This window comes from Nuphar pumila, chromosome 12, assembly GCF_984573655.1.
Source record: "Nuphar pumila chromosome 12, dmNupPumi1.hap1.1, whole genome shotgun sequence".
NCBI classification, from domain to species: Eukaryota; Viridiplantae; Streptophyta; class Magnoliopsida; order Nymphaeales; family Nymphaeaceae; genus Nuphar; species Nuphar pumila.
Window position 1 is genome coordinate 22,320,791 of NC_143260.1, and position 27,964 is coordinate 22,348,754.

Here is a 27,964-nt window from a genome sequence, read left to right on the forward strand (position 1 = left end):
ACTTATTGCAAAACTGCCATCTCGTTCACTCTTTGCTAAATCAAATATCAAAACAAGATGGCAGAAACGTTAATTGTTTATTTTTTTCTGGAGAACTTTGTCAATCATACTCTCAAATGATCACACCAGAAAGTAATTTCCTTCGTTTGGTTTTGTCAATCACCATTTTGTCCCCAAACGATAACAATCACCAATGCTTTGTTTAATTGTCACAATTCTATGGATTCGGGTCATGATAAAACATGGGTATGGAAGGGAGCTTGATCCATATTCATTTTATCATGCTTATGCAGAATCATAGGGTTTGGTATGGATCGGTATCGGGTCAAACCAGTCTCATTGCTTTGGTAGTTGCGGACTTGCGGCCCACGGATTTTTTTAAATTTTCAAAAAAGATAATTATTGAAGGACATGAATGACAATTTTGAAATCGATAAGGGTATAAAAGACCTTATAACCTCCACCACCCAGAACCCTGAGTGGTCAGGAAAGATGAGTAAAATAATGCACATAATGAGGGCAATTACGTCATTTTCTACATCACAAGTACCCCGGGAGAAGCACCGTCACGGTTTGTGCCCGGACCGAGGAGGAAGCGACTCGTCCGCATCAAGAAAAAAAAATCTGAACCATCCATATTCCGATGGACGGTCCATATCCATCAGCGACGAAGAAAGCAGGGAGAATCTTATCATTAGATGGAAAGAGCGAGGGCAGAACGGGTAGGATGCAATATATAAGCTGTTTTTATTTTGAGAGGGAAGACAACAAAGGCGTCCTTTCTCAGAGCTCTCTTTACCTCTGTGTATCTTCTCCCCCTCCCCCCCCACCCATTCTTGTGCTTTCCTCCGTTTGGTTTCTCCCTTTCTTCGCGTTTTCGGAAGACGAAAATTGCGAGCGATCCTGATTCGGACGCCCAGGCCCTGCATTCCCCGGAGGAATCTGAGGTCTCTGGAGTCTCAACCGGATTTTTTCCCGTCCGTCCTTTCCGACTTCTCGAGATTGAGAGAAATATCGGTGGAATCTCATCGGCGTTCATCTGTTTCTCTTCATTTTGGATGGTTTTCGAGATTTCCGTGAAGTTTTTAACGGAGAATTTGGGGAAGGAAAAGGTAAGAATTCCAGCATGGTTTTGGCGTATTCCTGAATCGCGCCAAGGATAGTTCTTTCTTTCCTAACTCGGTATTGGAATTTTCGTTTTTCGTGAAGATATTTGGTTTTTCTGAAAAAAAAAATTGGGGTCTTTGGATGCAGAGGTTGAGAGGACGGAGTTCTCTCTTTGAATCTGGCCTGCTCTTTAGAACCAAAGGAAAGAGGTGTTTTTTCCCTGAAAATACTTGAAAGTATCAACGTTTTTTTGTTTTAAATCAGGATCGGAGAAATTGCTTCGTCGGTGATTATCGAGTTGAAAGGAACAGAGCGCCGGTTTTGAATCCGGCCTGTTCCTTGGAATCGTATCAAGAAATTTGTTTTCCTCTACGAGTCTTTGAAATTTAACAGGTTTTCCTATTATGTTTTTGGAGCTTCTTGAGATTTCAGAGGGCGATTTCAGATAGAAGTTTAAATGAACTACAAAATTTCTGTTCTTGTTTCTCAATCTACCTAAGTCCTTTGAATCACACCAAGGCACTTGTTTTTCTACATGGATCCTTGATGTTTCAATGTTTTTGGGATTTTGGCCTTGTTTTTAAGTTTTTTGGACGTTTTCAGCGGTTTTTGGACCCCTGTGAGGAAGATAAAACTTGGGCATTCAAGTATTCTTCTGTCAAGCCCAACCTAAGAAAATTTCCGGCAACGAGTATTCGGAATTTCTCGGCGTCAAGTTTCTACGGCTTCGCTTTCTGCATGTTGGAGGCCGATGAGCGTTTCAAGTATTTCGTTGCTGTAGTTTTTCTTCTTTTTTTCTTTCCCGTTTATCAGTATCGCTTTAGCTTTCTTGATGAATTGGAGACCCGTAATGTTTTCTATGGTGGGTTCCAAGTCGAAGAGAAGCATCGTCCTGGTTTGTTATCAATTCTGATATTGATAATCGGAAAAAGGGTGGTGTTTTCCTCCGCGTCCTTGAAAATGTAAGGATTCTCCTTTTATATTTATAGGACTTCTGGGATCTCAGAAAGTGTTGGGATCGGATACGCCACCCAGTGGTACAAATGAGATGAAAATGTATGTTTTTCACATGGATCTTGATTTTTAGGTTGTCTCTGGAAACTTCGCCATGTTTTTGAAAGTTTTGGAGGCTTTCCGGTGATTTTAATCACCCTATGACGAAAACCATTGCATATTTTTGTTTTATGCTTTGTTTCCCGCTTTTCTGTTTTTTTCCTTCTTTTGTTTGAGAGGAATTCCCGAAACCACTGTCTCTGGAATTTTTGGGTCTCTGCTTTCTGCAGAGACGGATGGGCCTGGTTTTGGTTCTGATGGAATAGTTTGGAATCCTCAAAATTTCATCAGAAGAAAGTCTCTCATATCCTTGTGATTTTCAGGATCTTTCTCTTAACGAAAATTTTTAATACATTTCAACCCTCTTAATCCTTAAATTTCTCGTTTTTTCTGACTCTGGCTCGTATTGAATGATGAAAGGGAACTGAAGATGGCTATTCTGGCTCAAGCCTAGGATTCTGTGGTGGATATTCAAGAAGTTGGTGATTTTTTTGGCGGGGGTTGAAGAAGGCGTTTGGAAGGAGAAGTGGAGAAGGCCTGAGATCAATTGTCCTTGATAGAGGTAAGCGTTCACCGTTCCTGCCCTATTTTTTTTTTTGTTAAAGCAAACGCATTTTCCGTGAGTTAGTAGAGGTCGCTTTTTGGGGGAGTTTCTAGCTCCGGTAGGAATTCCGATATCGTCTTCCTTTCCTTCCGTGAAAAAAGTTTGTCCTATTTTTCTAGCCTCCCCTCCCCCTAATATTTATGTATTCTTGGGAAGAACGATCGGAGAAAGAAAGTTCAGGCCGTACCTCTTCGCAGTCTTATTCTGGCCAAATCTGAACGCCGGCGGTATTTCCAAGTTGAAATCTTGAATTTTCGGTCGTCCGGTGGAGATATTGCTCAAATACTTGACGGAGTTTGTCAAGCCTTCTTCTGTCTCCCCTGTTTCTCTCTTTATCCATGGGTGTCCCCCGTTCGGTGTTGTTGGTGTAGAGACCGGACTCGGACCATGCTGGAGCCAAGTAGGTTAGCTAACCAGACCGACGGTCAGCCGAAGCCGGCTACTCGACTTGACTTGTTTGGTAGTGAGAGACTGACCCGAGCGTTGGTGGCTTTGCCTAATTTGTGGGTGCAGGTCCTGTTGGAGTGCGTCCAACAAAGAAGGTGATGGAGGAGGAGGTTAGGAGTCTTAGAGGGTGCCGACTCCCGGAGCTGGACCTGCTCCTGCAGTGGGGGCACCGGAAACGCTTAAGGTGCGTAAAGGTGCAGGTGAAGGATGAGGCTACCGAGAAGACCACCTTTAAAGTCGACCGACGCGTCGTCCAAGCCGACAAAGAGCCGGTTTTCCTTCTTCCGCCTTCCTCTGCAGCACACCAGCAACGATTTAAAATCCCCAGGTAACAATTAGTTTCTTTTTTTATATGCATGCCTACCGCGTATTATGAATTCCTTATGGAAGTGAGAGAGGGCCTGCCCTCTCTCGTCCTGTGTTCATAAAGAAGAGGGGAATGCGTATAATTGGCAGGGGGACCGGTCTACCTAACTGTTCAAGAGGCCTTTACCCAAAGGGTCCAATGGATCAGACAGCATTTCTTCACCTCCGTTAGTTATTATATGCCACTTGATTGATAGATGATATGGGCGTTTCGGATCCTTACGAATCACTGTTAGCCTTAAAATATTATTTTCTGGGAAGCTAGTAATGTAGTTTGGTTCTAATTATGGCTTTTTAGGGCAAGGGATTGTTAGGTGCACCGTTTGGAGGGAAGATTTACACTCATTCAATGGTGGGGGAGGGGGGGTTGTATTTTTGTAGTCGTAGGCCATGGTGATGTGGCTTTGAATAGAAAGGAATCACCCAAGTGTGGTGTCAACTCGTTATGAGCCGAAGAGGTTGGTCGATCAACTGGAACCATGTGGACCCATATCTATGCCTCCCCTCTCTCTGTCTTTCGGTCTCATCATGAAACTGTTTGGGACCCTTCGGCTACTTGGCCGAACCGCCAGTTTGGTTCCTTTGACCTGACGCAGTGATTGTCTGCCCCTAGTTATTGTTGGTTCGTGGTTTCTTTGGAAGTTTCAGTTTGGGTGGGGTATAGTACGTCTTTAACTTTGTTCTGTAGTGTGACTTGGATTAATGGAAAACTCTTTGGAGCTCACGTTTCCCTGTTGCTGAGAAGCCCGAACCTCTATAAGTAGTAAGTTTTGAAAATTAACTAAGGTTATTACAGTTGGAGTCTTGAAGCATTGGCTATCTCGAGAAACTGTAACCAAAACGACAGTTGTACTCTTGTTTATTAGTAATTTACTTTTTCATGATCCTTGCTATCTATTTGAAATTACCAATCTTGTATTGATTTGATAATATCTGGAAAACAAAAACCTTGTTTGTGTGTTGATTTGAAAATAAACAAGGGTTACAAACCAATCTTTTCAGTTGTTCATCTCCCCAAGTAGCTGGGGTGTTGGTTATACGTGTGTCCTCTTAAAGACCTGGATAAGCCTAGGGGAGATTTTAGAGTCCTATCAGAAGATGGATTAGGCCAAACTTTTGAAACGTCCAGCTTGTGCTCAAACTCTTTTTCAGTTTCATGGAAAAATTTGTAATATCTTTTTACAAGAATTATTTGGTATTTTCCTCATTTGCATTATCGCCCCCTGCACCCTCGCCTGAGAGAAAAAAAAAACTTGTGTTTTTTCTTCTTTGACATGAGTTTTGGGTGGCTTCGAGGTATGGTGATTCCCCATATTGTGTGGGTTGTGCGTTTTCAACCCTTCAAAGTTTTGCCCGCGCTCTCTGCTCGGTCATGAACTGGGGCCTACTGGACCCGTGGCGTTATAGATCAATTGCGACTTTGCAGGGCCACCTTCCACATGAGCACTCATCACATCTCTAATTGCTATTTGTTCATTAGGATGCGACCTCTCTGTCTCCTTTTACCTTTTTGCTAATGTGTCCCTGGATAGGGAAGCCGGTGCTATCCATCAGGCTTGGGTCACATATGGAAATGGGACAAGAATGGAGCGTTTATTGGGTTGGTATTAGGGATGGCAGTGGGCGGGGGCAGGGGACAAGATCTCCACCCTGGCCCTGTCTCAAAATTCCGCCCTCTAGTCCCGTTCAGGTTTTGATTTATCCTCCATCCCTGCCTTCATTCCTGTTTCATGTCCTTCATTCCTGGTTCAAACCGGGCGAGGCAGCAGGGCGGGGCCCGTTTTTCCTCGGTTCCACTGTCATCCCTAAAGGCATTTTAGTTATTTTATTAAGAGGGATCGTGGCCGGGGTGAGAAAAGCTTAAGTTCATTCCACCTTCATCCTGCATGGGTTTTTGATTTTAACCTTCTTTCTGTCCTCCATTCCCATTTCATGTCTTCCATCCCCGGTGGACGAGGTGGGGTGGAGCCCCATTTTTCTGGGTCCACTGCCGCCATCTCTAGCTGGGATGGTCGTACCGGTCTCACATAGGCATCTGTTGACACCTTCCCATCCAAGATGAAGTAATAAGATGTCACATCCTACATTAAACATGTCTCCCCAGTCCCCACCTTTAATGGTTTTGACTTCACAAAAACTAGGCTTGATCTGACTCGAAGATAGTAGATGCTGAGACTTGTAGTTTGATAGGACCTTTGGATGATGGTATATTTCCTTGGATGATAAAGTTTCTCTGTTTCTCCTGCTTTCCTTGCGTTTCTTGCTCTGCCTTTTGTAACTATTTTTTTGTGGTTGCTGACTTTGATTCATGACGCGTGGGCGTGGTTTGGCCGGTCTTTTTTCCCTTCTCCGAGAGGCTATACTTTGTGGCAGTGGATCTGTGATCTGTATGAGTTCCCAAATTAGGGGCATTTTGGTAAATGAGCATAAAAAGGGACTAAGTAGGTTTCCCCTCCTGTTGTCATTTATGTTGTGGGTGGGTTCTGACTAAAGACGCAAATTCTGTGGATGGGTTTTCGCATTTTTGGTATTACGTGATCTCTTGCTTTTTGCTTCCCCAAATCTGTGTTTTTCCCTCACTTTTTTTTTTTGTGGGGTTGCCCTCGAGGTAGGAATTCGGAATCGCCGTCGGTGTTGGGGATGGTGGTAAAATCGATAGGCAGCGAGCAGTTGTCATCGCCGGAGAGGCAGCAGGCGAAGGTGGGGAGTGGCAGGAACGGGTTCTCGGCCTCTCAGGAGGCCATGTTGGGCACAGAGAGGAGGGCCTCTAGCAACAACACAAGCAGTGGCCATCAAGCCAAAGAGATGGTTGTGTGGCCAAAATTCATCATCGCCCTCAGCAGCAAGGAGAAGGAGGAGGATTTCATGGTCATGAAGGGAAGCAGGCCCCCCCAGCGGCCCAAGAAGCGCCCAAAGTCCGTTCAGAGGACTCTCAACGTGAGCTTTCTTCTCCCCTCCTTCTCTGCCTCTCTCGTAATATAGTTTTCAGCTTCATTTGCTTTATTTCTGTTTACCACTACAATAGTGGTTTTTATGATCCTCACAAGGTTTAAGTCAACATGTTGCGTTTTTGTGGTTGTGCTGTTCATTTTATTCCCCCTTTCTCGTGTTTATGGGGTTATTTCTTTTCTTTTCTTCTTTCTGGGTAATTTTTTTTTTCAATTAGGGTTGCTGTCTCTTTAAATGCCACCACCACCGTTACATTTTTTATTTGTTTCCTACCTAAAAAAAAGTACCAGTGTGCCCAACTGCCCATTTGAAAGAAATATTAAAAAAAACAGTAGCCGATGGATAAGTGAGAAGTTTGGGCAATCCTGTTGGACTTTTTGGATCGGGTCCAATCGAATGTGACCGAGTTTGACACCGGCCACACCAAGAGACACTAGAGTAGAGAAACTGTTACTCAAATATGAAGCACTCATATTCAATATGGTAACGTGAGTGGTTCACATGAATGAATACCATGCATATAACCCCAACTCTTTTCTCACTATATAAAATATAAAGAGATCCATGATAGCTTGATGAGAGCAACCAATATAATCTCTTTCATTGGCCATCTTCGGCGGATGCCAATGGATCCAAGTTCATTAACGTGTGAGGATCTTGTGAGTGATTTGAGCATCATCGGAGTTGTGTGGAGGGATTTCGATATGTTTTTCAGTCGCTCTACATAATTTTGATAGAATTGTCCAAGCACAATCCGGTGCAATGATTTGTGTTTTCTGGTGAACCGGCATAGAATTCGACAATGACATCAAATCAAAAGTTGTTAAATTTCAAACAACTTTCGTTCAGAATTGTCCAGTATTTTGGGAAGAGCATTCCCGAACCCATTAGGAGGTTCTAAGTGGATCAAGTTTGTATCCGACCCAGTTCAGGACTCGAACTCATTGAGGTTTCGGGTGGATTGGGTTTGTTAGACCCGATCGGACTTGGTTCAGAACCCAAACCTGTTGGGGTTTTGGGTAGACCTTGTTTTTTTCATACCCATGACTTCGACCCGTTAGGGGTTTCGGGTGGATCAGATCCATGACCAATTCAGTCGGACCTGATTCGAGACTCGGACCTGTTGGGGTTTTGGGTGGATCAAGTCTAACTCTAACCCAATCGGACTCGGTCTAGGACTTGAACTCGTTGAGGTTTTGGGTGGGTCGATTTGAGTGTGACCTAGTCTAAGACTCGGACCTTTTGGGGTTTTTGGTGGACTGGTTTGAGTCCGACCTGTATTTGGATCGTTGGGGTTCTGGGTGGACTGGGTCTAAGTCCTACTCGGTCGAACTCGATTGAGGACTCGAACCCATTGGGGTTCTGAGTGGACCGGTTTGAGTCCGACTCGATCAGACTCAGTTTGAGACCCGAACCTATTAGAGTTTCGGTTGCACTAGTACTAAGTTTGACCCTGAAGCGTCATATAATGTGGGGAAGTGTGCTTTTTTGATGTGCATTTTCAAAGCGCAAAATGTGGCACTTTCGAAATGTGGGGGGAAGCACAAAAAAAATTGGGAAGTGTGCTTCCCATTCCCATTTAAGGGAAGCTTGCTTTTCCTTTTTTTTATTTTTCTTTTTTTTGCTTCATATGTTGCTTCTGGTTCGCTTTCTATGAATCTTTTGAGACGATTCTTGGTTCACTTTTAAGTCGTTCTGCGCTTTTTGCTTCTTAAACTTTTGAAAGTGCTTCGCTTTTTGCATCGATTCTCTGGTTTGACTCGGTCGAACCGAGTCTAAGTCTGACCCGGTCGAACTTTGTCTGGGTCCCAGACCCATTGGGATCTCGGGTGGATTAGTTTGAGTTTGATCAGATTGGGTCTAACTTTGACTCGGTTCGAGACCCAGACTTGTTGGGATCGGGTCTGAACTTGATCCGATTTAGGATCCAGATTTGACCTTAGATCCAACTGGATCACATTTGGATTTGGTTGGATTGAGTATGAATCATGGGATCAAACCTAAGATCCATTTGGATTGGGTTTGGATCGTGGGATCCGACTCAAAATTTGTTTTAGATTGAGTTTAGGGATCAGATCAGGTTTGAAACTAGATCCATGCACTGTTTACCCCTTTTAAGGAGCAGAACTGGTTCGGTTACCTATTCGATGAATTCTGAGATCGGTTTGGAGCTTTTTTTATTGATTTTGAAAGGTTTTTCATCGGTTTTTGCAAGAGGAGACCTTATTTTCTTGTATTTAAGAAAAAATCAAGGGTTTTTTCATTTGGTTTTATGAGTTTAGAGGTTTTTGTGCATGTTTCATACCAGTTCAATGGTGTATGAGGCCGGTTTGGGTGTCTCCTGACTCTTGATCTTGACCGGTTCAGTGGTTTTTTAGATCGGTTTAGAGTTTTTGTGATCGGTTCAGAGCTTTTAGTGAACGATTCAAGGTTTCTAAGGACTCGTTTAGACAGTTTTAAGACCACAATCTCGGATATGACTCGTAACTCATTCATCTTATTTTTTGAGTTATCCTGATTATTTAAGCATGAAATTATGAATGTATGCACTTTATTTATGTTATGACATGTTTTACATGAACTTGCAGTATTTTAATTAACTCACTTTATCACCAAAGTGATTCGAGTTTTGTTGATTGAGGGTTTCTTGAACCGTGTTGATATTGAATTTTAGTAGTGAGATTGTGTGACTGAAAAAATGATTTTATTGAAAGGTAGGTCACTTTGTTTCAAATTCACACAGTATAAAAGTAGATGTATATGTCAGTACATGAATCATGTTTATAGCCAAAAGGTATTATTTTTAGTTCCATGATCTACTAGTTTCACTAATTAAAGTCAATTCCTTGATAATTTAGAAGGCAAAACAACTTTGAATATTATTGTTTTCATCTAAGTGGAACGATAATAACTCTATTATGCTTGTCTTAGAAAAAAAAGAGTCTTATATTTTATTTTATATAAAACTCGTATAAAGTGATTAATCTCTTACTCATAAAAAATAATACTATCAAGGTTGTCTATAAGAACTGAGAGCACTTAGAAGGTTTCTATGAAAAGTGAATAATTCAAATCCTCTTAGCCTCTTGCATAATCACTTGTGGGTAAGTGGCTAAGAATATTAGAGGCATCTTACTATTGAAGGATTTTTTTTTGTGATAATAAAGTTGTGTTTTTCTTGAATAACAAGTTCTCCACCTCATGTGGAGAAATGGAGTTAAAGTACTTTCTTGTTAAAGATGCACAGTAACAAAAGATTAAAAAAAAATAGAAAAGAGAGAAAACAAACCTTTTGAATATGAATTTGATAGTTTGCATTATTACTGCCATCGCAGCTAGTCAGCCCCGGTTCCTGGCTGTGTGACCTAAGCCAAGACCGCTACGAAGTCCGTGAGAAAAAGATCTCTAAGAAGGTAAAAGCAATCTCAAGTTTTCATATATATATATATATATATATATATATATATATATATATTGTACTATTAGAAATTTGGATTATCTTTTCATGGTCTAACATTTTTCAATTGTAATATTGCAGAGGCCGAGAGGTCTAAAGGCTATGGGAAACATGGAGAGCGACTCTGAATAAACTTTTCTTTTTACTTTTTTTTTTATTTTCTTTGGCAGGGGAGGGTTGGTTGGTAAGAGCGGTCGATGGGTTAGGGTAGTGTCTGTGTTTTAATCATATTCTTTAGAGCCAGCTAGGGTGGTTAACCAGTCTTGTAGCTGAGGTTGTAATTGCGTCTGTAATGCTCACACTTCCTCATAAGTGAGTCGTCATTTTCATCTACTGTGCGTGTTGCCTACATTGAGCTCCTGTGAATTAATTCGCCCATTTGAGATATTGTTATTATCATGTAAAGTTAGGAACAACTGTGCTGAGTTCATGCCCCTATTCGATCTGACATCTGACCCACCTTTATTACGAGGGTGGATCAGGTGCATTCACATCTGGGACACTGGGCCCCAACAGAAGATGAAGGGCAAATCAAGTGCAGCAGCACACTGAAGTGTGCATGTGATTGCACCTGATCGGCCGTCCTCCAACAGTGAAATTTTCAAAAGCACACTTCAAAGTTTTTGCGATAATAAAAAACACACCCACCTGAATTTTTTATATTGTTAAAAACACATTTAAACTTATTTTCCATTAATTAAATACACAATTCCCACAATTTAACTTGGGTTATTGTTAACCCAAATTGAGTTAATAAGATAAAGGTATTGATTTATCCTCAAACCAACAGATTTTTTGAAAAAAATCTTGAGAAGTACGCTTCAATTTTGGTAATTAAAACATACCTTTATTGACAACTTTGACAGGCGTACATGATATATCTTTAATTAACCATGAAAAAGTTTAGGTTTTTTTTAATAATAATGAAATAAGAGGTGTGTTTTCTATTACTGTTCAAAGTATTGGTGCTTTTCTGAAAAAAAATTAAAAAAAAGAAACGATAAGTAACTAATATGTAAATCAAGTTCTTTCTAACCAGCATCGCCTTGTGCATTAACTCTTTAACAGCATTTTTTAACCCATGAGGGTTTATGAATGTCACCAAGTGTCAAGAGGCCATGACTTCGATACCCATGGGTTTATAGCTTGTTGTATAATTGGCAGGGATCTGCGACTGAAAGAAAAAAAAAAGGGCATTTGGATGACAACTTTGAAAACATTGGAAAACCTGATTTGGCATAGTTACACAGTAACTAAGCACCTTACAATTTCTTTATCATATTTTAATGGTTTCTTAAGTTTTTAAACCACTTTTTTAAGTTTATAAAATACTTTGGAAAAGAAACATTATTAAGACATTGGTCACATTCAATAAGTATTTCTATAATATCACCATATAGAAAACATCCTTAATTTGTGAGTCATAAGGATCAATTATGACTAACAAGCTAAGAAATAAATAGTGGCATAGAAATTAATTTAGTAAAAAGGCTATATGCTTTCCTTAGTAACCTATTTATCACAGTTTACTATTGAGAAAACATTTTTGTCACATTGATTGTTTTTCATGTTTTAGCTAGATGTGTTTTTAGATGGATAAAAATTGTAATGGCCCATATTACGCTAAAACTGATGATAAAAATATTCAAATTTTTTTGTTAAATCAATGTTGGACGCCCCATTCCAAATTGAGGGTGCGGACCTACTTACTTTACTCGACTATTTGGAGCATCGAGCGAATAGGGAGGCTACATCTAAACCTCGATGTATTGTAGGCTCAGCCTGTTGCAGTCATCTTTGTTGGATGCCCCCCTTCCAAATTAATGAAGTATTGGAAGCAGTTAGAAGCCTCTCTTGCTTAAAGTCGCATGGAATTGATGGGTACCAGTGGACTTATTCCTCTGGTTTGCTTTGACCTATTCGTGTTCTTCATGTACTTATACTACAATGCAAACCTACTTAAAGTACTTAGGTAGATTGAAGATCATTCTACTTCCTAGTGGTAGATGCGATGGACATCTCGTCATTCTAGCAGATATCGATCTTAGGTGTGCCCTACCGTAAGGTTCTAGAAAGCAGACTATAGGGTGTCATTAAAGACATTATTAGCCCTTCACAAAGGGCTTTCATCAGTGGTAGGAAGTTGCAAGACTCTGGTGCTAGCTTTTGAAGCCATCCACATCTTTGTAATAAAAAATCCATACTTTCATGCTAAGAATAGACATTATCAAGGCATTTGATTTTGTGTCATGGTCATTTCTGTCACTGCATAACATGGGATTCGAGGATAAATGGTGTAGATGGGTGAGGGAGTTGGTCGAGACCGCATCTGGCTATGGCTACTATAAATGGAGAATCTGGACCGACCTTTGACTTGCACAAGGGTCGACGGCAAAGCTGCCTACATTCCCCCCTTCTATTTGATATAGTGCCAGAGGGCAGTGGCGGAGCCAGGGGTGGGCGGCCGCCCACCCTAAAATTTGAAACTGAGTTGACTCATGACTCGGGAAACCGAGTTGAATCGGGACTCGTGAAACCGAGTCGATCGGGACCCGGTCTCTCGATGAGTCTAGAGCCTGCCAAAAGAGGCGAGGGGTAAAACCCTCGCCAGTTTTCCATTATCGTCTGTGCCCTGCCCCTCCGTTCCTTCGTTCCCCATCTGTCACCGACAAGGCGGCAACCCCATTCGCCGGCTCTCCTCCCCTGTGCTCTGCAGTGCCACCGGCCTCCCTTCGGTGAACCCGCGGTGCCCCCTCCGAGCTTCTCCCTCTCTGCTGCAATCTCCGGCGACGCGAGGCACCGGTGTCGCAGTCAGTCGGACCTTCGCCAATCTCCGACGACCATCGCTAGCAGCCGACCGTCGCACTGTCTCAGGTAACCTCCCTAGTCCCTACCCCCTCTCTCTTGCTTTTCTAGTCGATCGGCAAACACGATAACCCAATTTGCGGTTTCTTAGAAACTGAAGCCTTCGGTTTCTCAGAAATCGCAAAGCATCAGACGACCCATGTCGCCCATGTTGCTGACCGAAAGACCTGCCGGCGATGACTGCCAACACGACGCCCAGCCATGCCCACCCCTGGCTCTACCACTGCGCCCAGCGATCGATGGACGTCGGTGGGTCGGATTCCGACGGCTGGGAGTTCAGGAGCGCGAGGGAGATGTGGGACAAGGAGATCAGAGAGAACAACCCCTCCAGGAAGAGGGATTGGTACAGAAAGGGCGTCTCTTACTGGGAGGTGAGATCTTCGACGGTTCCTCATCGAGAGAATGGGTTTCTAGTTTTTTTTTTTACTTCTAATCCGAATTGAGGAACACGAAAAATCTTGTTTGGTTCTTTTCATGTTGCGGACTTTTTGAAATTTGTTAGGGTTTAGGGGGTTTTTTCGGGGTCGAGAGATGGTCCTTTGTTTTGGGTTTGTGCTCGTGGAGCTTCAGAATGTTTGGGAGTTACCTTGATTTATTTCGCTTTTGATTGCCTCGAACTTCTTTTTCTTTATGTTTCTTTTCTTTTTCCCCGGGAAGTTGAATTCATTCCCTCCATTTCTGGATTCAAGTATTTCGAGATTTTCTCTTTTGGCGTTTGGATGCAACCACTTATCCAGAAAAAAGTGGGGTTTTGGAGTAGATTGCTGCTTACCTTAGCTCACGTTAGAGAGTAGATCTCTCTGCTTGGGAGCTGGTAGGCTTCAACTTTTCCGATCCCAGCTCCCAAACAGAGCGTTTGGTGTCTCCAGACCATCTGACTTAAAAAAACAAAAGAAAAGGGAAAAAGAAGCGCACCACCCATGTGTTTGGTAGAAATAGTCACCAGTCTGGAACTTTCGGTAGGAAAGGAAATGTGATTGTGTTACATTTTTGGAAGGAGGTATTGGTTATCTGTTTGGGACTTCTTTTTCCCTTTCGGCGAGATTTTAAGGGTTGCTACTACAATCTCGGTGGAGTTCCAAATAAATTCCAACATGTGAAATTAAGAGTGTTTTGTAATGAGGCAGCTGAGTCTTGTCGACCTGAATTCCAACCAGGTGAATGCTTCATTTTTATGTAATTATTTCGATGGTCATCTTTCCAAATAGGTTCATGTTAGTTGAATTAAATGAATGAGCAATGGGGAGTGGCAACATCCTCCTTTTAGAGAAAACTAAGTCAAACTTTAGAATTACCTTTGATATTGGAAATACATAATCCTAGAAAGTCCTACCCCAGGCTACTTGTCTACTGCTCGTTATTTTCCAATGGTTTTGGTATTGGCATGGTGCTTTGCTTTGATTTATCAGTCATTGGAGATGCACAATTTTTTCTAGTATGAGTTCATTTTCTGTCTTCATGAAATGGATCTTAAATTGGTATAATATATGTTATTTGGATTTAGGAGCCATATTCATCTAAATTTCAGGATACACTAGCATGTATTTGATCAGCAGACTTTCTCACTTCACGTTGATTCGAGATTTTATATGTTAGTTATTAAGCATTTTTTATATCATAAGCGAATGATGGCTTTCTTATTTCTTCTCTGCTTTGCAGTATGGAAAAAATATTGCAGTATGCTTACGACAATCTATGGTCAGAGTAGGACTGGATATGCGTATTGCTGAACTGGTATGATTGGGCGTTGTTGTTTGTGGCTTTACTTTTTGCATGTTTGTGTGACTTCTGCCAGAAATGCTTTTTAGATATAATGAACTGTTATGTCTTGCTATGTTGTCAAATTAGGACAAATATGACATGCATGTTAAGCTCATTGTTTTTCCTTTTTGTTAGTATGATTCATCAAACCTTTGTATCTAACTTTTGGTAGATGATTTAGGGTCAAAAGTTTGTCTGGCCTTGGGATGTTCTAGGATCTTAACAACAGAATATTGGGTTAAATATATAAATCCTTGGTTTGGACCATATGACATCTTGTTTCTTCTTTGTGTTTTATGACTAATTTGATGTTCATAATTTCCAAAAAAAGGCCTCCATGTTTGGTTGGTGATACCAGGTCTACCACTAGAAACAACTAAGACTGGTTAAAAAGAATCCAATATTTTGCAGAGATCTCATATCTATCACGGAAAACAGCTAGTAGTATTCAAAGAAAAGTCTTTTAATTAAGTAAACAAGTATTGGCTAGGAAGCTTATATACCTAATATTTCATTATTTTGTTTCTCTAGTTTTAGGCTCAGCCTTATTTACTTTTATGAAAAGAAGTTATTAAAAGTTAAGAATTTGGTTGAGTTGTGTTGTAGGCTATGTCACATGGGTACTCTATTTTGCCTGTTGTTCCATATCCCTTTATATACAAGTCATACTGGAAACTTCATAAAAATGGTTGTATTCCTGTATCTGCAGTCGTATCCATTTGACATAGGTTGTAGGCATTCTGACAACTTGTTATGAAATAAGGTTAAACCTATTTATCTTGATTTCAATGGCCAATTTTATGTGTTATGAGTTGGCTAAATGAATTATCATTCATCAAGAACTTGATTTTTTACACTGACACTGGACTTTGCTTCCACTGCCTCCTCTGATTGCCAACAGGGGGCTTCGCCCCCTGCCTTGTTGTTCTTGTTGTCATTTCATTTTACTCGATCCTTTTTTGCAATGAGATTTGGCTTATATAACATTGTCATATTTTTTTTCGTTGCGTAGGAATGAATAAGTTTATAACGAAAAGGTCAATCTTTGATAAATCTTCTATAACTCGAGAAGGAGAACCAAGTCAGAAAATATGCAAAACAGAAAATGATGAATCAAAGTTACTTGCAGACCCTGCACTTCGTCCTTCTATTTCTAGTTATCATCCTAATATCCAAGATAATGTTCGTAGAGCATATATGATCCGAGGTCCTTGTTAACCTCGAGATTGTATGTTTCAACTAAACCATGAAAAATGAAGGTTCATTCTAGCTTGGTATGATGAGTATAAGGATTGGTTGGAGTATAGTACAAGTAAGCATAAAGCATATTGTTTGCAGTATTATCTTTTCAGGCCAAAAAGCACAGAGAAGATTAGTGTAGAGGCATTCATATATGAATGATTTGATAACTGGAAAGACAAGAAGAGGTTTGATAAACATGTTGGAAGCTCTGGCAGTTTTCACAATTCAGCATGAATGAAGTGTCAAAATTTGATGCAACAAAAACAACATATTGATTCTATACTTTATCAACAAAGTGTTCGACAAAAAGATGAATATAGACTTCACCTTTGGGCAACTGTTAATGCAATCAGATACTTGTTAAGTCAAGGATTGGCATTTCGAGGGCATGATGAAGCTGAAGAATCTCTTAATAGAGGAAATTTTATTGAGTTGTTAAAGATATTTGCAAAGATCAATGATAACATAAATAAAGTTGCATTGAAAAGTGCTCTAGAAAATAACAAATTGATATCTCCTGATATACAAAAGGATATTGTCAAGGTTGCTTCTATACAAACAACAAATGTTATTATCATGGAACTTGGAGATACTTTTTTTTTTCTATTTTACTTGATGATTCTCGTGATGTATCAACTAAAGAACAAATGGGTATTGTTATACGGTTTGTTAATGAAAAAGGTCAAGTGGTTGAGCGATTTCTTACTCTTGTGCATGTTCTTGAAACAAGTTCTCTGTCACTCAAACAAGCAATTGAAGAAGCATTCTGTAAGAATAAATTAAGCATATCAAGTTTGTGTGGACAAGGTTATAATGGAGCAAGTAATATGAGAGGGGAGTTTAATGGATTGAAAAGTCTTATATTACATGAAAATGCATCTGCATATTATATTCATTGTTTTGCACATCAACTTCAATTGGCATTAGTTGGTGTTGCTAAAAAAAATCATTGCTTGATGTGTTTTTCAATATATTAGGCAGGTTGTCAACTTTTTTCTCCACTTCATGCAAGAGATTTGAGCTTATTCGAGAAGCAGAATTTATGCGAATTGCTGAAGCACTTGCATTGGGTGAACTTGAAACAAGACGAGGATTAAATCAAGAAATAAGTTCCAAACAACCTGGTGATACTCAGTGGGCTTCTCATTACGATGCTTTGGTTAATTTACTCAGTATGTATTCTTCTGTTATTCAAGTGTTAGATTTCATTACAGAAGATACATATTCAGGAAAAAGTTCAGATGCAATTATTTTATATCATCAGTTGCAAGATTTTGAATTTGTGTTTTGCTTACATTTGATGTGTAAAGTTTTGGGAATAACTGATGATCTTTCACAAGCACTTCAGCGAAAAGATCAAGACATTGTGAATGCTATGAGTTTAGTCACTATATCAAAACAGTGCCTTCAAGGTCTGAGAGACAATGGATGAGACTCTCTCATAAACAAAGTGTTCATATTTTGTAAGAGATTTCATATTTTGATTCCTGATCTAGGGGACTCATATACACCTCAAGGACGACCAAGACGTAAGGTTGAAAAGATCACCACATTGCATCATTATCGTATTGATGTGTTTGATGTTATTATTGATTTGCAACTTTAAGAGTTGAATGATCGTTTCACTGAAGCAAATACAGAGCTCCTCCTTTCAATGGCATGCTTGAGTCCAAAGAATTCTTTTTTTGCTTTTGATAAAGATAAGTTGATTTGTCTTACTGAGCTTTACCCTAAGGACTTTTCTAAAATAAACATAATTAGACTGAAAAATCAATTTGATATATATATATATATTGCAGACATGCGAAACAGTGATCAATTTTCAAGTTTAAAATCTTTAGCAGAGCTAGCAGAGATGATGGTAGCAACTCAAAAGCACATTGTATTTTCTCATGTGTATCTATTGATTAAGTTGGCATTAACTTTGCCAGTTGCAACAATGAGTGTTAAAAGAGCATTTTCAGCTATGAACAATATCAAAAGTCGTCTACATAATAGAATGGGAGATGAATGGATCAATGATGCTTTGGTTACTTACATAGAGAAGGAGACATTTGATACCATCAGTGATGATGCAATTATGAATTGCTTTCAAAATATGAAAAATAGAAGATGCCAATTGTAAAATTTTCATGAATTTAGTTGTTTGTATTTCTTAAGTGAACATTTTTTATTTTAGTTTAAAAGTACAATTTAAGGTTTTATCTTATTATGTTCATAAATTTAGTTGTTTGTGTTTGTAACAATTGTTATTTTAATTCAAAGGCTTATTTAAGTTTTATCTCTCCATGAATGACTGTTCCTTCAGCGAAAATTTTTTGGCTCCGCCACTGGTCCGAATAAATGGATCATCCTTCAAGACCATAGCATTGTCTCCGAGACCCAAAGTCTGCCCACCCAAGGAAAAACTTCTGGCTCCGCAAGCTGTTGAGGTAGGGTTTGTGAACTCGACCTCTTTATTCTACTTGGATTTCACTATCCTTCAGTTCCCAGATGACTTTATCCTCTTTAGTGATGCATCAATTAAGCAGATGATGGGGATTCTATACATCCTAAAAGTATTCGACCGCATCTCAGGTTGACAAATCAATGGGAGCAAGAGCGAGATCTTCATCTTTTAACGTTGACCCTATCATCGTGGCAGCAACCTCCCACCTTTTCAAGTGTCGAATTGGGACCCTTCTGATTTCTTACCTTGGCCTTCCACTCGACAGTAGGCTGGTTTGTGCACTGCACTAGTCATTTATCTTGAATCGTGTGAAGTCCAGATTGTAATCTTGGCGTAGTAAGTGTCTATCTCGGGTGGGTTGTTTGACCCTCATCAAAGGCTATGGTGTTGACCATTCCCTCACCCATGTTGGTCTATAAACTGCCTGTGAAGATTGAGAAGCACATTGAGCAGCTCAAGCGAAACTTTCTATTGGTGAAGAGGGCAGTGACCAACCAAAGATCACCTTGGTTGCTTGGTTTAGGGTGGCTCGGCCATCCAAGAGGGGTGGTATGGTGGTCGCACCCCTATTGTTAAAGAATGAAGCGCTGATATCTAAGTGGTACTGGTCAATTTGCTGCAACAAAGGACACTTATCACCATATTTTTGCTCAAAGTACTCGCTGCAGGGAGCCCCCACTAAGTGGACCCCGAACATGGGGCGATAGTGCTCAGTGATAGGACTGATGCCGGGTATGGCCCAAGTTCGTTACTGGGCTAGCACCATCGGTTGTCTTGGGGGACGTATGCATTTGGTCATCTAGGGAGCTCTCAATGGCCTCCTACTACCAAGGCATTGGGAGAGGTTGGGGTTGATCCATCTTTGGCTGAGTGCGTGTGGTCCCCAAAGGCCAACTCTTAGATCAAGGCTATTTGTTTGGCTTATAGTCAATGACGGTGTGCTCACGAAAACCTATTGCGGAGAGAGGCTTTTGCTTGCCAAGCATTTGTTACCATTGCAAGGCGGACACAAAATCATTCCTGCACTTGCTATGGTTCTGCATGCAGTTTCTTTCAAACCTTGTTCTCGTCTACTTGCGTAGATGACAACTCCATATAACAGTGCACTGGGAATCATTCTATCTTCATAGACCTACTCCTCTACCCAAATCTATCTCCGAGGAGTAGGTGGTATTTTGTTTGGAGGTGCTGGTTGTTTGCTTGGTGGGCAGTTTCGTGAGAGCAAAATACGAGGATCTTCAAGGGAAAGAGCATGTCTGTCTCCCTATTGCTGGTCCTTATCTTATCCGATGTATTTTACATATATAGCTGGCATGAGATGGTTGGAGCAGGACTTGTGTTGGATCATAGACCCATTTTTGCCTTTTGCCTTGCTCTTCTTGTAAGGCTGAGGGTCGATACCTCATGGCCCTGAGCACTTCTCTTTATTTTGATTAAATAAAATTGAGTTTACTTTCCCCTCAAAAAAAAAAATCATCAAAAGCATACTTTTATTTAATATTGAATCATAAATGCATCCAAAGCCTCAAATTAAGAAAAAGACACCTATAATTTTTTGAATATATTAGAAAGCTTGATGAAAATGGAGTCCTAAGAAACTCATTGATGATATATAACCATTTATATTAATATCAATTTGCAGTATTTAACTAATCGAACTGTCCAAAACAACTTCAATGGTGTTAGCATTTTTTAAAATATAGGGTGTGTTTGGGTGCTTGTCAAGGCTTGGATGGAGCAAGTGTCCAGAATAGATAGAACGCTTGTCTTGTCTAGCTAGGACACACTCATCCGAGGGACTGTTTCTCTCACTTTTCAAATTCACATAGCAAAACACCTTTAGTTACTTTTTAAAAATTCCATTTGACTCTCTTCTTTTTTTAAAACAAAAAACCAAATTTACCTCCAAAGGTAATTTTAAAATGTTAAAAAAGGTTGCCAAGTGATATTTGAAAGGAATGATGCCATCCATAAAGCAGACACCACAATAGTTCCACTTTAGAAATTTTACTTCTATATACCTGCAATATTTTCTCAATGGATCTTCATGTCTCCACGTCTTTATATCTATTAACAAAATCAAGAAAACAGTTTACAATAAAATAACAGTTGTGATATTTTGTTAAAGAATAAGCACAAAATGAAGTTTCAACAACAACAACAACAACTACGCCTTCATCCCAAAACAATTGGGGTCAGCGATATGAACCAAAAAAGAAATTCATTTTGGGTCTTCCACATGAATCCTTTTCCTCCAATCATTTCTATCCAATGCCATGTCCTCGGTGAGGTTCAAAGCATTCATATCCTTTCCTATCATCTCCATCCAAGTCTTCCTAGGCCTACCCCGACCTCTTTTAACTAATATATTTTCCCATTTCTCCAACCTTCTAACTGGAGCATCATTAGGCCTTCGCCGAATATGTCCAAACCACCGTAAACGATTCTCTCGCATCTTATTTTCAATGGGTGCAACACCTACCTTCTTACGTATCTCCTCGTTCCGAATCTTATCTTTTATTGTATTTCCGCACATCCATCTAAGCATCCGCATCTCAGCTACACTCATTTTTTGAATATGATGTCTCTTGGCAGCCCAACATTCCGTACCATATAGTAAAGCGGGTCTAATAGTCGTCCTATAAAACTTTCCCTTCAACCGCAATGGCATTCTACGATCGCACAGCACTCCAGTTGCACTTTTCCATTTCATCCACCCAACCTTTATCCTATGATTTACATCTCCATCAATTTCTCCATACTTTTGAATGATGGATCCCAAATATTTGAAATAATCATTCACCGGTATTTCTTGCTCACCAAGCTTCACTACACTCCCATCACTACTTCGTTGCTTACTAAACCGACATTCCATATATTCAGTCTTACTCTTACTCAACTTAAAACCTCTAGCTTCCAATGTCTGTCTCCATAATTCTAACTTAACATTAACCCCAGCTCTAGACTCATCAATCAAAACAATATCATCAGCAAACAACATACACCACGGTACATTTTCTTGAATTGATCTCGTAAGCTCATCCATCACTATCGCAAATAGGAAAGGGCTTAAAGCAGATCCTTGATGTAACCCAACCGTTATCGGAAAATTGGTTGTCACCCCTCCACAAGTGCGGACATTGGTTACTACTCCTTCATACATATCTTTAATTATACTAATGTACTTGAGAGAAACACCTTTCTTCATCATTGTCCACCAGAGAACGTCCCTAGGTACTCTATCGTAAGCCTTCTCTAAATCAATAAAAACCATATGCAAATCTTTGTTCCTCTCTCTATATCTTTCAATAAGTTGTCTAAGAAGATGTATAGCTTCCATAGTTGATCTTCCAGGCATAAAACCAAACTGATTCTCCGATATCATGACAACCTTCCTCAACCTAGACTCAATCACCCTCTCCCAAAGTTTCATAGTATGACTCATGAGTTTTATACCACGATAGTTTGTGCAATCTTGTATATCACCCTTATTCTTATATAAAGGCACCAAAGTACTCTTCCTCCACTCATTAGGCATCTTATTAGTTCGCCAAATCAAGTTAAAAAGATTTGTCAACCATTCTAAACCTTTCTCTCCCAAGCATTTCCAAGCCTCGATAGGTATACCATCTGGGCCAACTGCCCTTCTAGATTTCATTTTCTTCAAAGCCTCTGCAATTTCTTTCTTTTGAAGTTTCACTCTAGTAAATTCAAATCCCACCCCCTACAACCATATTGTACTTATTTTCTTAAATAAATAAATTCAGCTCGAGCTTGAACTCAAGTCGAGTTTATACACAAAACATTCAAGCTTGGCATCACCTACCCAATTGGTAATTGCTGGTCTTGATGACAGAAACAAAATTTACATCAATATGACCCTTTATAAATCTATAATCATGTTGAATATTAAATTGTTGGCATCTGACTTTAATTTTCTGCTTGTATTGATCTCTTTAGCCAGCTGAGGGCCGAAGCCTCATCGGCTTGATGCTCATGTAATGACTTCACTAACTTATGGTGAAACATAAAGACTGAGATTGAATCAGACAGAGATTACTATGAGTTTCCCTCCCAAATTATATAGCCAACCACATAGGGAACTCAGCACTCAAGATTCCACAGAGGGAACTGAGAGAATCTTTTTCAGGCCTGAAGATGCCACAGACTACAAAAAAAAGGTAATTACATGGCAAATAGCACATACAAGAGGAATGCAATCCAGTGGATTTATTGATTAACATAGGAACATGCTGAGCCTGGATTTCTATTTTTTCTTGCTGTCGTATAGCTGTTTAGATGCCTTGCTGTATGATCACATTCACAATGGTTCACTAAATGAGATGAACACTTGCTGACGGCGACCAAAGAACTCAGCTAGCTAGATGCTAACGACGACGATCGCAGAGAAACCCCTAACAGAAACACACAAGTCAGGATTTGAGACACAGTACCTTTCCTGGGATCCGCTTCTGAGGGAGTGACATCGACACCCAAGAAGTCGTCGTCCTCGACCTTCTCCTCTTCGTTCGTTTCCCCACCGAAACTCTAAGTGTCGGCCCGAAGAAGAAGAAGAGAGAAGCTGCCACTGTTTGTGGAGGTGCCCTCATCGAAACGAAAAAACTAAAAAAGGGATTCAGAAACGAAAAAAAAGGGGAGTTGGAACCCAGGAAGAGCCAAAAAAAACTAGATTTTCACTGGCGGAAGGATTAAGTGCGCCAGTAAAAAACTAACTGTGATTGGCCCGAAAAACACTTTTTCGCTGGTGCAGCTAAATTTTGCGCCAGCAAAAGAAACTTTACACTGGCGCTACAGCTGGAATGCGCCAGCAAAAGATGGTTTTCTTGTATTGGCAGAAATTCGATACATTGCAGGCCTGAATCGGTTAATTTTTAATAAATGTAAAAAACTACCAAAAATACTTTTTAATATTAATTTTTTAATGTTTTAATGGTTTTAACACGTGTCACGTAATAATTTTGGGCCGATACGATTCAGTTGAGTATCTGTATGAGCCGATACTGCTAAATCGGTGGCCCAACAATTCAGGGCCGATACCGATACTGACAACATCTCACCATCTTCGTAACGTAGAAACTACTTATGTTGGAACCACTGGGGCTATTGACCTAACCCAGCTTGGAACACACGTAAAAAAATATGAACATAACAAAATATAAACAGCTGGACTTGGGTTGGATCCAATGCATCAAATCTCAAAATCTTGGCAATGAAAAATCTCGTCATAACTTTGTTTTTTTCTGGATAATCTTGGAAAAAGGCCGCTATATGGAAATTTATAAACATAAAGAAACCGTACCCGTAGCCATATATCGTGTAAAAACTTAAAAAAAAATTAAAAGAAATGCTTCTATCATGTTATTAATGTGATCATTTCAAAATGGGCAATAACTTGAAAATATTTTGGTCTTTTTAGGATAATATCAGTTTTTGAAAATATCCCCTCCTATTTTTATTTATTTATTTTTTTGCCACCGATAAGTACACCTAGGTATTTATCCCCGATAAATTTGGGGTATTGAATCGGTTGGACCTAGTTTCAAGACAATGAACATCTTATTTTGGTTCGAACAGATCCATATCAGTTCAAAAGGTCCCGCAGCATAAAAGAGATACCTAAGCCAGATAGATTTTCTGTCCTATGGGGCCTGCCCCGTGAGATCAATGGACCTAATATGCGGGTCCTTCTCCAGTCTTATCTTATGGGTTGGATTCATTTGTGGATCCATTGATAGAATCAATTATTAGTGGGTGGGTGGGTGGGTGGGTGGGCCCACACGCGTGCTGGTTGGCCATTTCTAATTTTTTATATTTTGTGGGATCCGTAATTAAAATAAAAAACGTCTCGCTGGTTCACAAGTTGGATCTGGTTCGAACCGTAGTCATTCAAGTTTAAAATCTTTTGTGGAAAGTTATTCAGCAAAAAAAAAACAATTTCTTAAATTAAAAAACACAAGTAAAACATATTTTTTCCAAAGAATTTTGCAACAAAATATTTAAAAGTATTCAACATATTTCGTGGTAGTTTGCACAATTAAAGCGGGTGACAAATATATTAAGGCATTTTGAAAATATTATTTGTGTCCGTTTTAGCTGTTGATTTTTGTTAAATATATGATCCAAACGGCATTAATCTGGGTTTTTTATTCGTATTTTTAAGTTCAAATATTCATATTTTACTTAATACTCTTCAAATTATGGGGGCACGTTGGGTTCTCATTTTGTCGATCCGCCATAACCTGACCCGACTATATATTGTTCAGTGAGATCCAGACACACTCAAATGGATCAGGTCCCATTTAAGCCTTGGGATCCAGAAATATTTCTATCAACATATGTCCATGTTTGGCACGATCACAACTCATTTCGTTGGAAAGGAAGCAGTTTTCATGGAATTTCTCAATTGATGGGATTCAGTTTCCCCATCACAATGGAATTGAATTAGGCACCTGCCCAGAAGCCTGTATCAATTCCACCACGTTGGCACCAAACAAGTTCCAAGCAACTGATTTTCTTCTGTTTGGGTACATGTGGAATCGTCATCCTAATGGAAAATAAAATCCATGAAACTGATCTTTTACTTACAAAACCCAAAATATATTTGTGAGAAAATGGATTTGAAAAGAATTGGAGGAACCTGCGCAACACCTTCAATTCTTTTAAGAATTCAAAAAATCATGTTTGGAGAGAACTTTTTGCTCCTATAGAATATGAGGAAAATTAAGAATACTTACGGAAGATGATAGTTGGTAAACAGTCAAATTTATCATCCTTATCTATTGTCCGAAAGTTTCCCATTTCAAACAGAATCCTTTGGAGAAAAAGACTTAGGGCACGTTTGGAAGAGAGACAAACTCTCATAAGAAAAGAAAGTTTTGCTTATTAGAGTTTTTGATATGAGAAGTTCTCTAAAAGAAAGTTTTTTGCTTGTTTGTGTAGCATGAGAAAAACAAAGTGAGAAAATGTGAAAAAACGAGAGAGAGAGAGAGAGAGGAGGAGGAGGGTAGTAACGACGGTGGTGAGATGGATGGTGATGGTGAGATGGGTGGTGGAGAGTATAAAAATATTTTTTTTTTGATAGAAAATATTCTTCCACCACCCTCTATGGCGGAATGTTTCTTATCAAGAAGTATAATTTTTAGAAAACCTCTCTCAGCGAAAAAGTCCCTTTCGTTTGGAAGGGTCAGAAAATTCGTATAAATTTTTTATTTTGCATCACTTTTCCTATAATTTTTTTTTTTGCTTTCAAACGTGCCCTTAGAAAACACCTGCTCTCCTTACCAAGGAAACCAAAACGAGGAAAATAAGGGAAATGATAGATGTGGGCTGATTTTCCCGGTACACTGAATCACTTACCCGATACGGTTCGGTTTAGACGAATCCGATTCGTTCTTAAAGACCGACATAAAAGGCAACCTGTAAAGGGGGAAAGTGTCAGGAAATCGATTCGCTCACCAAGGAAAGCGTGTGGATTTTCTTCATGCCAACTGTTGCCAAACGGAACCAGGTACCCCAAAAAAAGAAAAAGAAAACTGAAGGAAATATTTTTACAAAAAGATGACACTCTCTATAATAAGTCCCGTATCTAATTCTGCCACGTGTGAACAGATGATGCCTTTTCTCCAAGAGAAGCTAAAAATAAAAGGAGCTTGATTTTTGAATGAAACTAGTGTAACACATCATTTGTCTAAGAATATCACCCATTTGCCTCCCTCCAACACTATAAATACCCAACCACCCTCGACCACCTCACCGTTTTTTGCCATCAGCCTTCCGCTGGTTCAGCTCTTCCCTTCTTTGCGCCCCCCCCCCCCCCAAACAAAAAAAAAAAAACCTAACCCCAATTCTTCCTCCTCCTCCTCCGGCAATGGCGGTCGTAAGAAGCCTCCTCGCCTCCCTCCTCATGGCTGCCCTTTTCGCCTCCCTTCTCTCGGCCGCGGCTGCAGCTGGCTCTCCGGCTTCGGCCCCGGCTCCCGGCCCCGACACCGGAGACGCGGCAGCGTCAGTTCCGGCTCTCGGCTCATGCATCATCGTCTCCCTCGCTGCCTTCTTTATGGGGTCGTTCTTCCGTTGAGGGATGGAACTGGTTCGGGTTCCCTCTTTTTTTTATGCTTGATCGATTCGCGGGATTCGGATGATTCGCAGTTGCTTCTTGTTGTCTTGTTTCTGGTTCTGTCTAGGGAGGGGATATAGTTGAGATATAATCATAAGAGAAGGCCATGCACTCTCTCTCTCTCTGTCTGTGATATGTTTTGGTTCTTTATTCTTTTGTGATTTTTCAGATGATATGGTTATGATATATTGGGGGTTTCCCTCTTGTTTGGGTATATTATGATACACAATGTGGACATGAGAAGATTGGGGTTTCTTCCTCTTCTGGGTTTTGGAGTATAAATGTGGTTTGATCAGAAGCAAAACGTGGTTAGGGCACTTATAGCGAAGGCTGTTAACATGAAACTCTAACGGTGTTGCCATTTGAATGGATACGTTTTCTTGATCTTTTGCGGAAGCAGCTATTGAACAAATAAAAACGAATAAATAAATTAGTCTTAACCTTTGCTCTGTAGAAGTAGATGAAACCAACTTATGTTATAGAACAATGGAACAAAAGCTTGAATAAGGAATTTAAGTGCAGTACGTTTTATTTCTTAGATATCATGATGTGTGACGCAATTGCAGGTTCTATTTTTTGGGACTTATTGATGCAAATGCGGTTTCCTTTAGCCCCTCCTCCTTCCTCTTGCTATTTGGAGAAGGTTTGTCTAATTTGTTATGTTATTTGAATATCAGCACTTCCCCTTTTTTTATTTCGAATGAGTAGTAGCTTTTCAAGTCTGCTTTCTGATACTTGAAGAGGATGCCGGAATTTATTCGCGTCAGCCGAATTCCGGCAATTTCTGCATCCTCTAAGTGCTCGATTATTCTGGTTTTCGTACCAGTAAACTTAACGAGGATGTTACACACCACCCACAGGAAGCCACTTTCCTGTGAAAGCGATACCCCATGCACCATAGATCTCCTAAAAAAAGGGATCTACAAGATATAAAAATAGTTCTACAAGATATAAAAATAGTTCATATCTCCAAGATCACATCTTAACTCCCAATTAGCATTAGCTGAATTTGTTCCCTCCACCTTTGCTGCTCATTGAATCTGGGCTATCTTCAGCATTATCCTTTTCTCTAATACATCTCACTCTCAATTCCAAAGCTCGAAGATCACCAATGGTGATTGAATAACAGCCATGTTGTATAGCCACCAGTAGGGCTTGTGTATTGGAAAGGAGGGGGGCCTTAATCTGCCATCTTGATTATAAAAAGAAAAGGGACCTTGCCGAGGTCTTTCAAGCTCCAACTACTTATCCATCCACCTGGTTGCTGCATGTGGATTGACTGACACTGCTCATCCTCCTCAGCCAACTTGCAAATGGAGAAGACCCTCTTCACTCACACTGGCTGGACCACCTTTCCTTTGGTGTCTGACTGATGCTCCATGCACCTGGTTGTTACACGCTTAGCCTCAATTTAACATCCTCAAGCGCACGGTTGCTACCGGACCACTTATCGTTCCTCACCCGGCCCGGCCGATGGCGTATTCTATGCCGTCTGTCCGATTGCTTATCCGACCCCTTGCTCACACCATC

The 27,964-nt window shown here is 40.1% G+C and overlaps 1 protein-coding gene across 1 annotated transcript; it reads left to right on the forward strand.

The window, feature by feature from the left end:
• The first annotated feature begins 758 nt into the window (after positions 1 to 758).
• On the forward strand, positions 759 to 10,366 carry LOC149820285 (uncharacterized). The gene is made up of 6 exons (XM_089982874.1): positions 759 to 1,112; positions 2,581 to 2,722; positions 3,278 to 3,539; positions 6,190 to 6,514; positions 9,862 to 9,939; positions 10,065 to 10,366. Exons 3-6 carry the CDS (start codon positions 3,310 to 3,312, stop codon positions 10,113 to 10,115), a joined length of 684 nt encoding a protein of 227 aa, XP_089839000.1. The 5' UTR covers positions 759 to 1,112; positions 2,581 to 2,722; positions 3,278 to 3,309; the 3' UTR covers positions 10,116 to 10,366.
• The last annotated feature ends 17,598 nt before the right edge of the window (positions 10,367 to 27,964 follow it).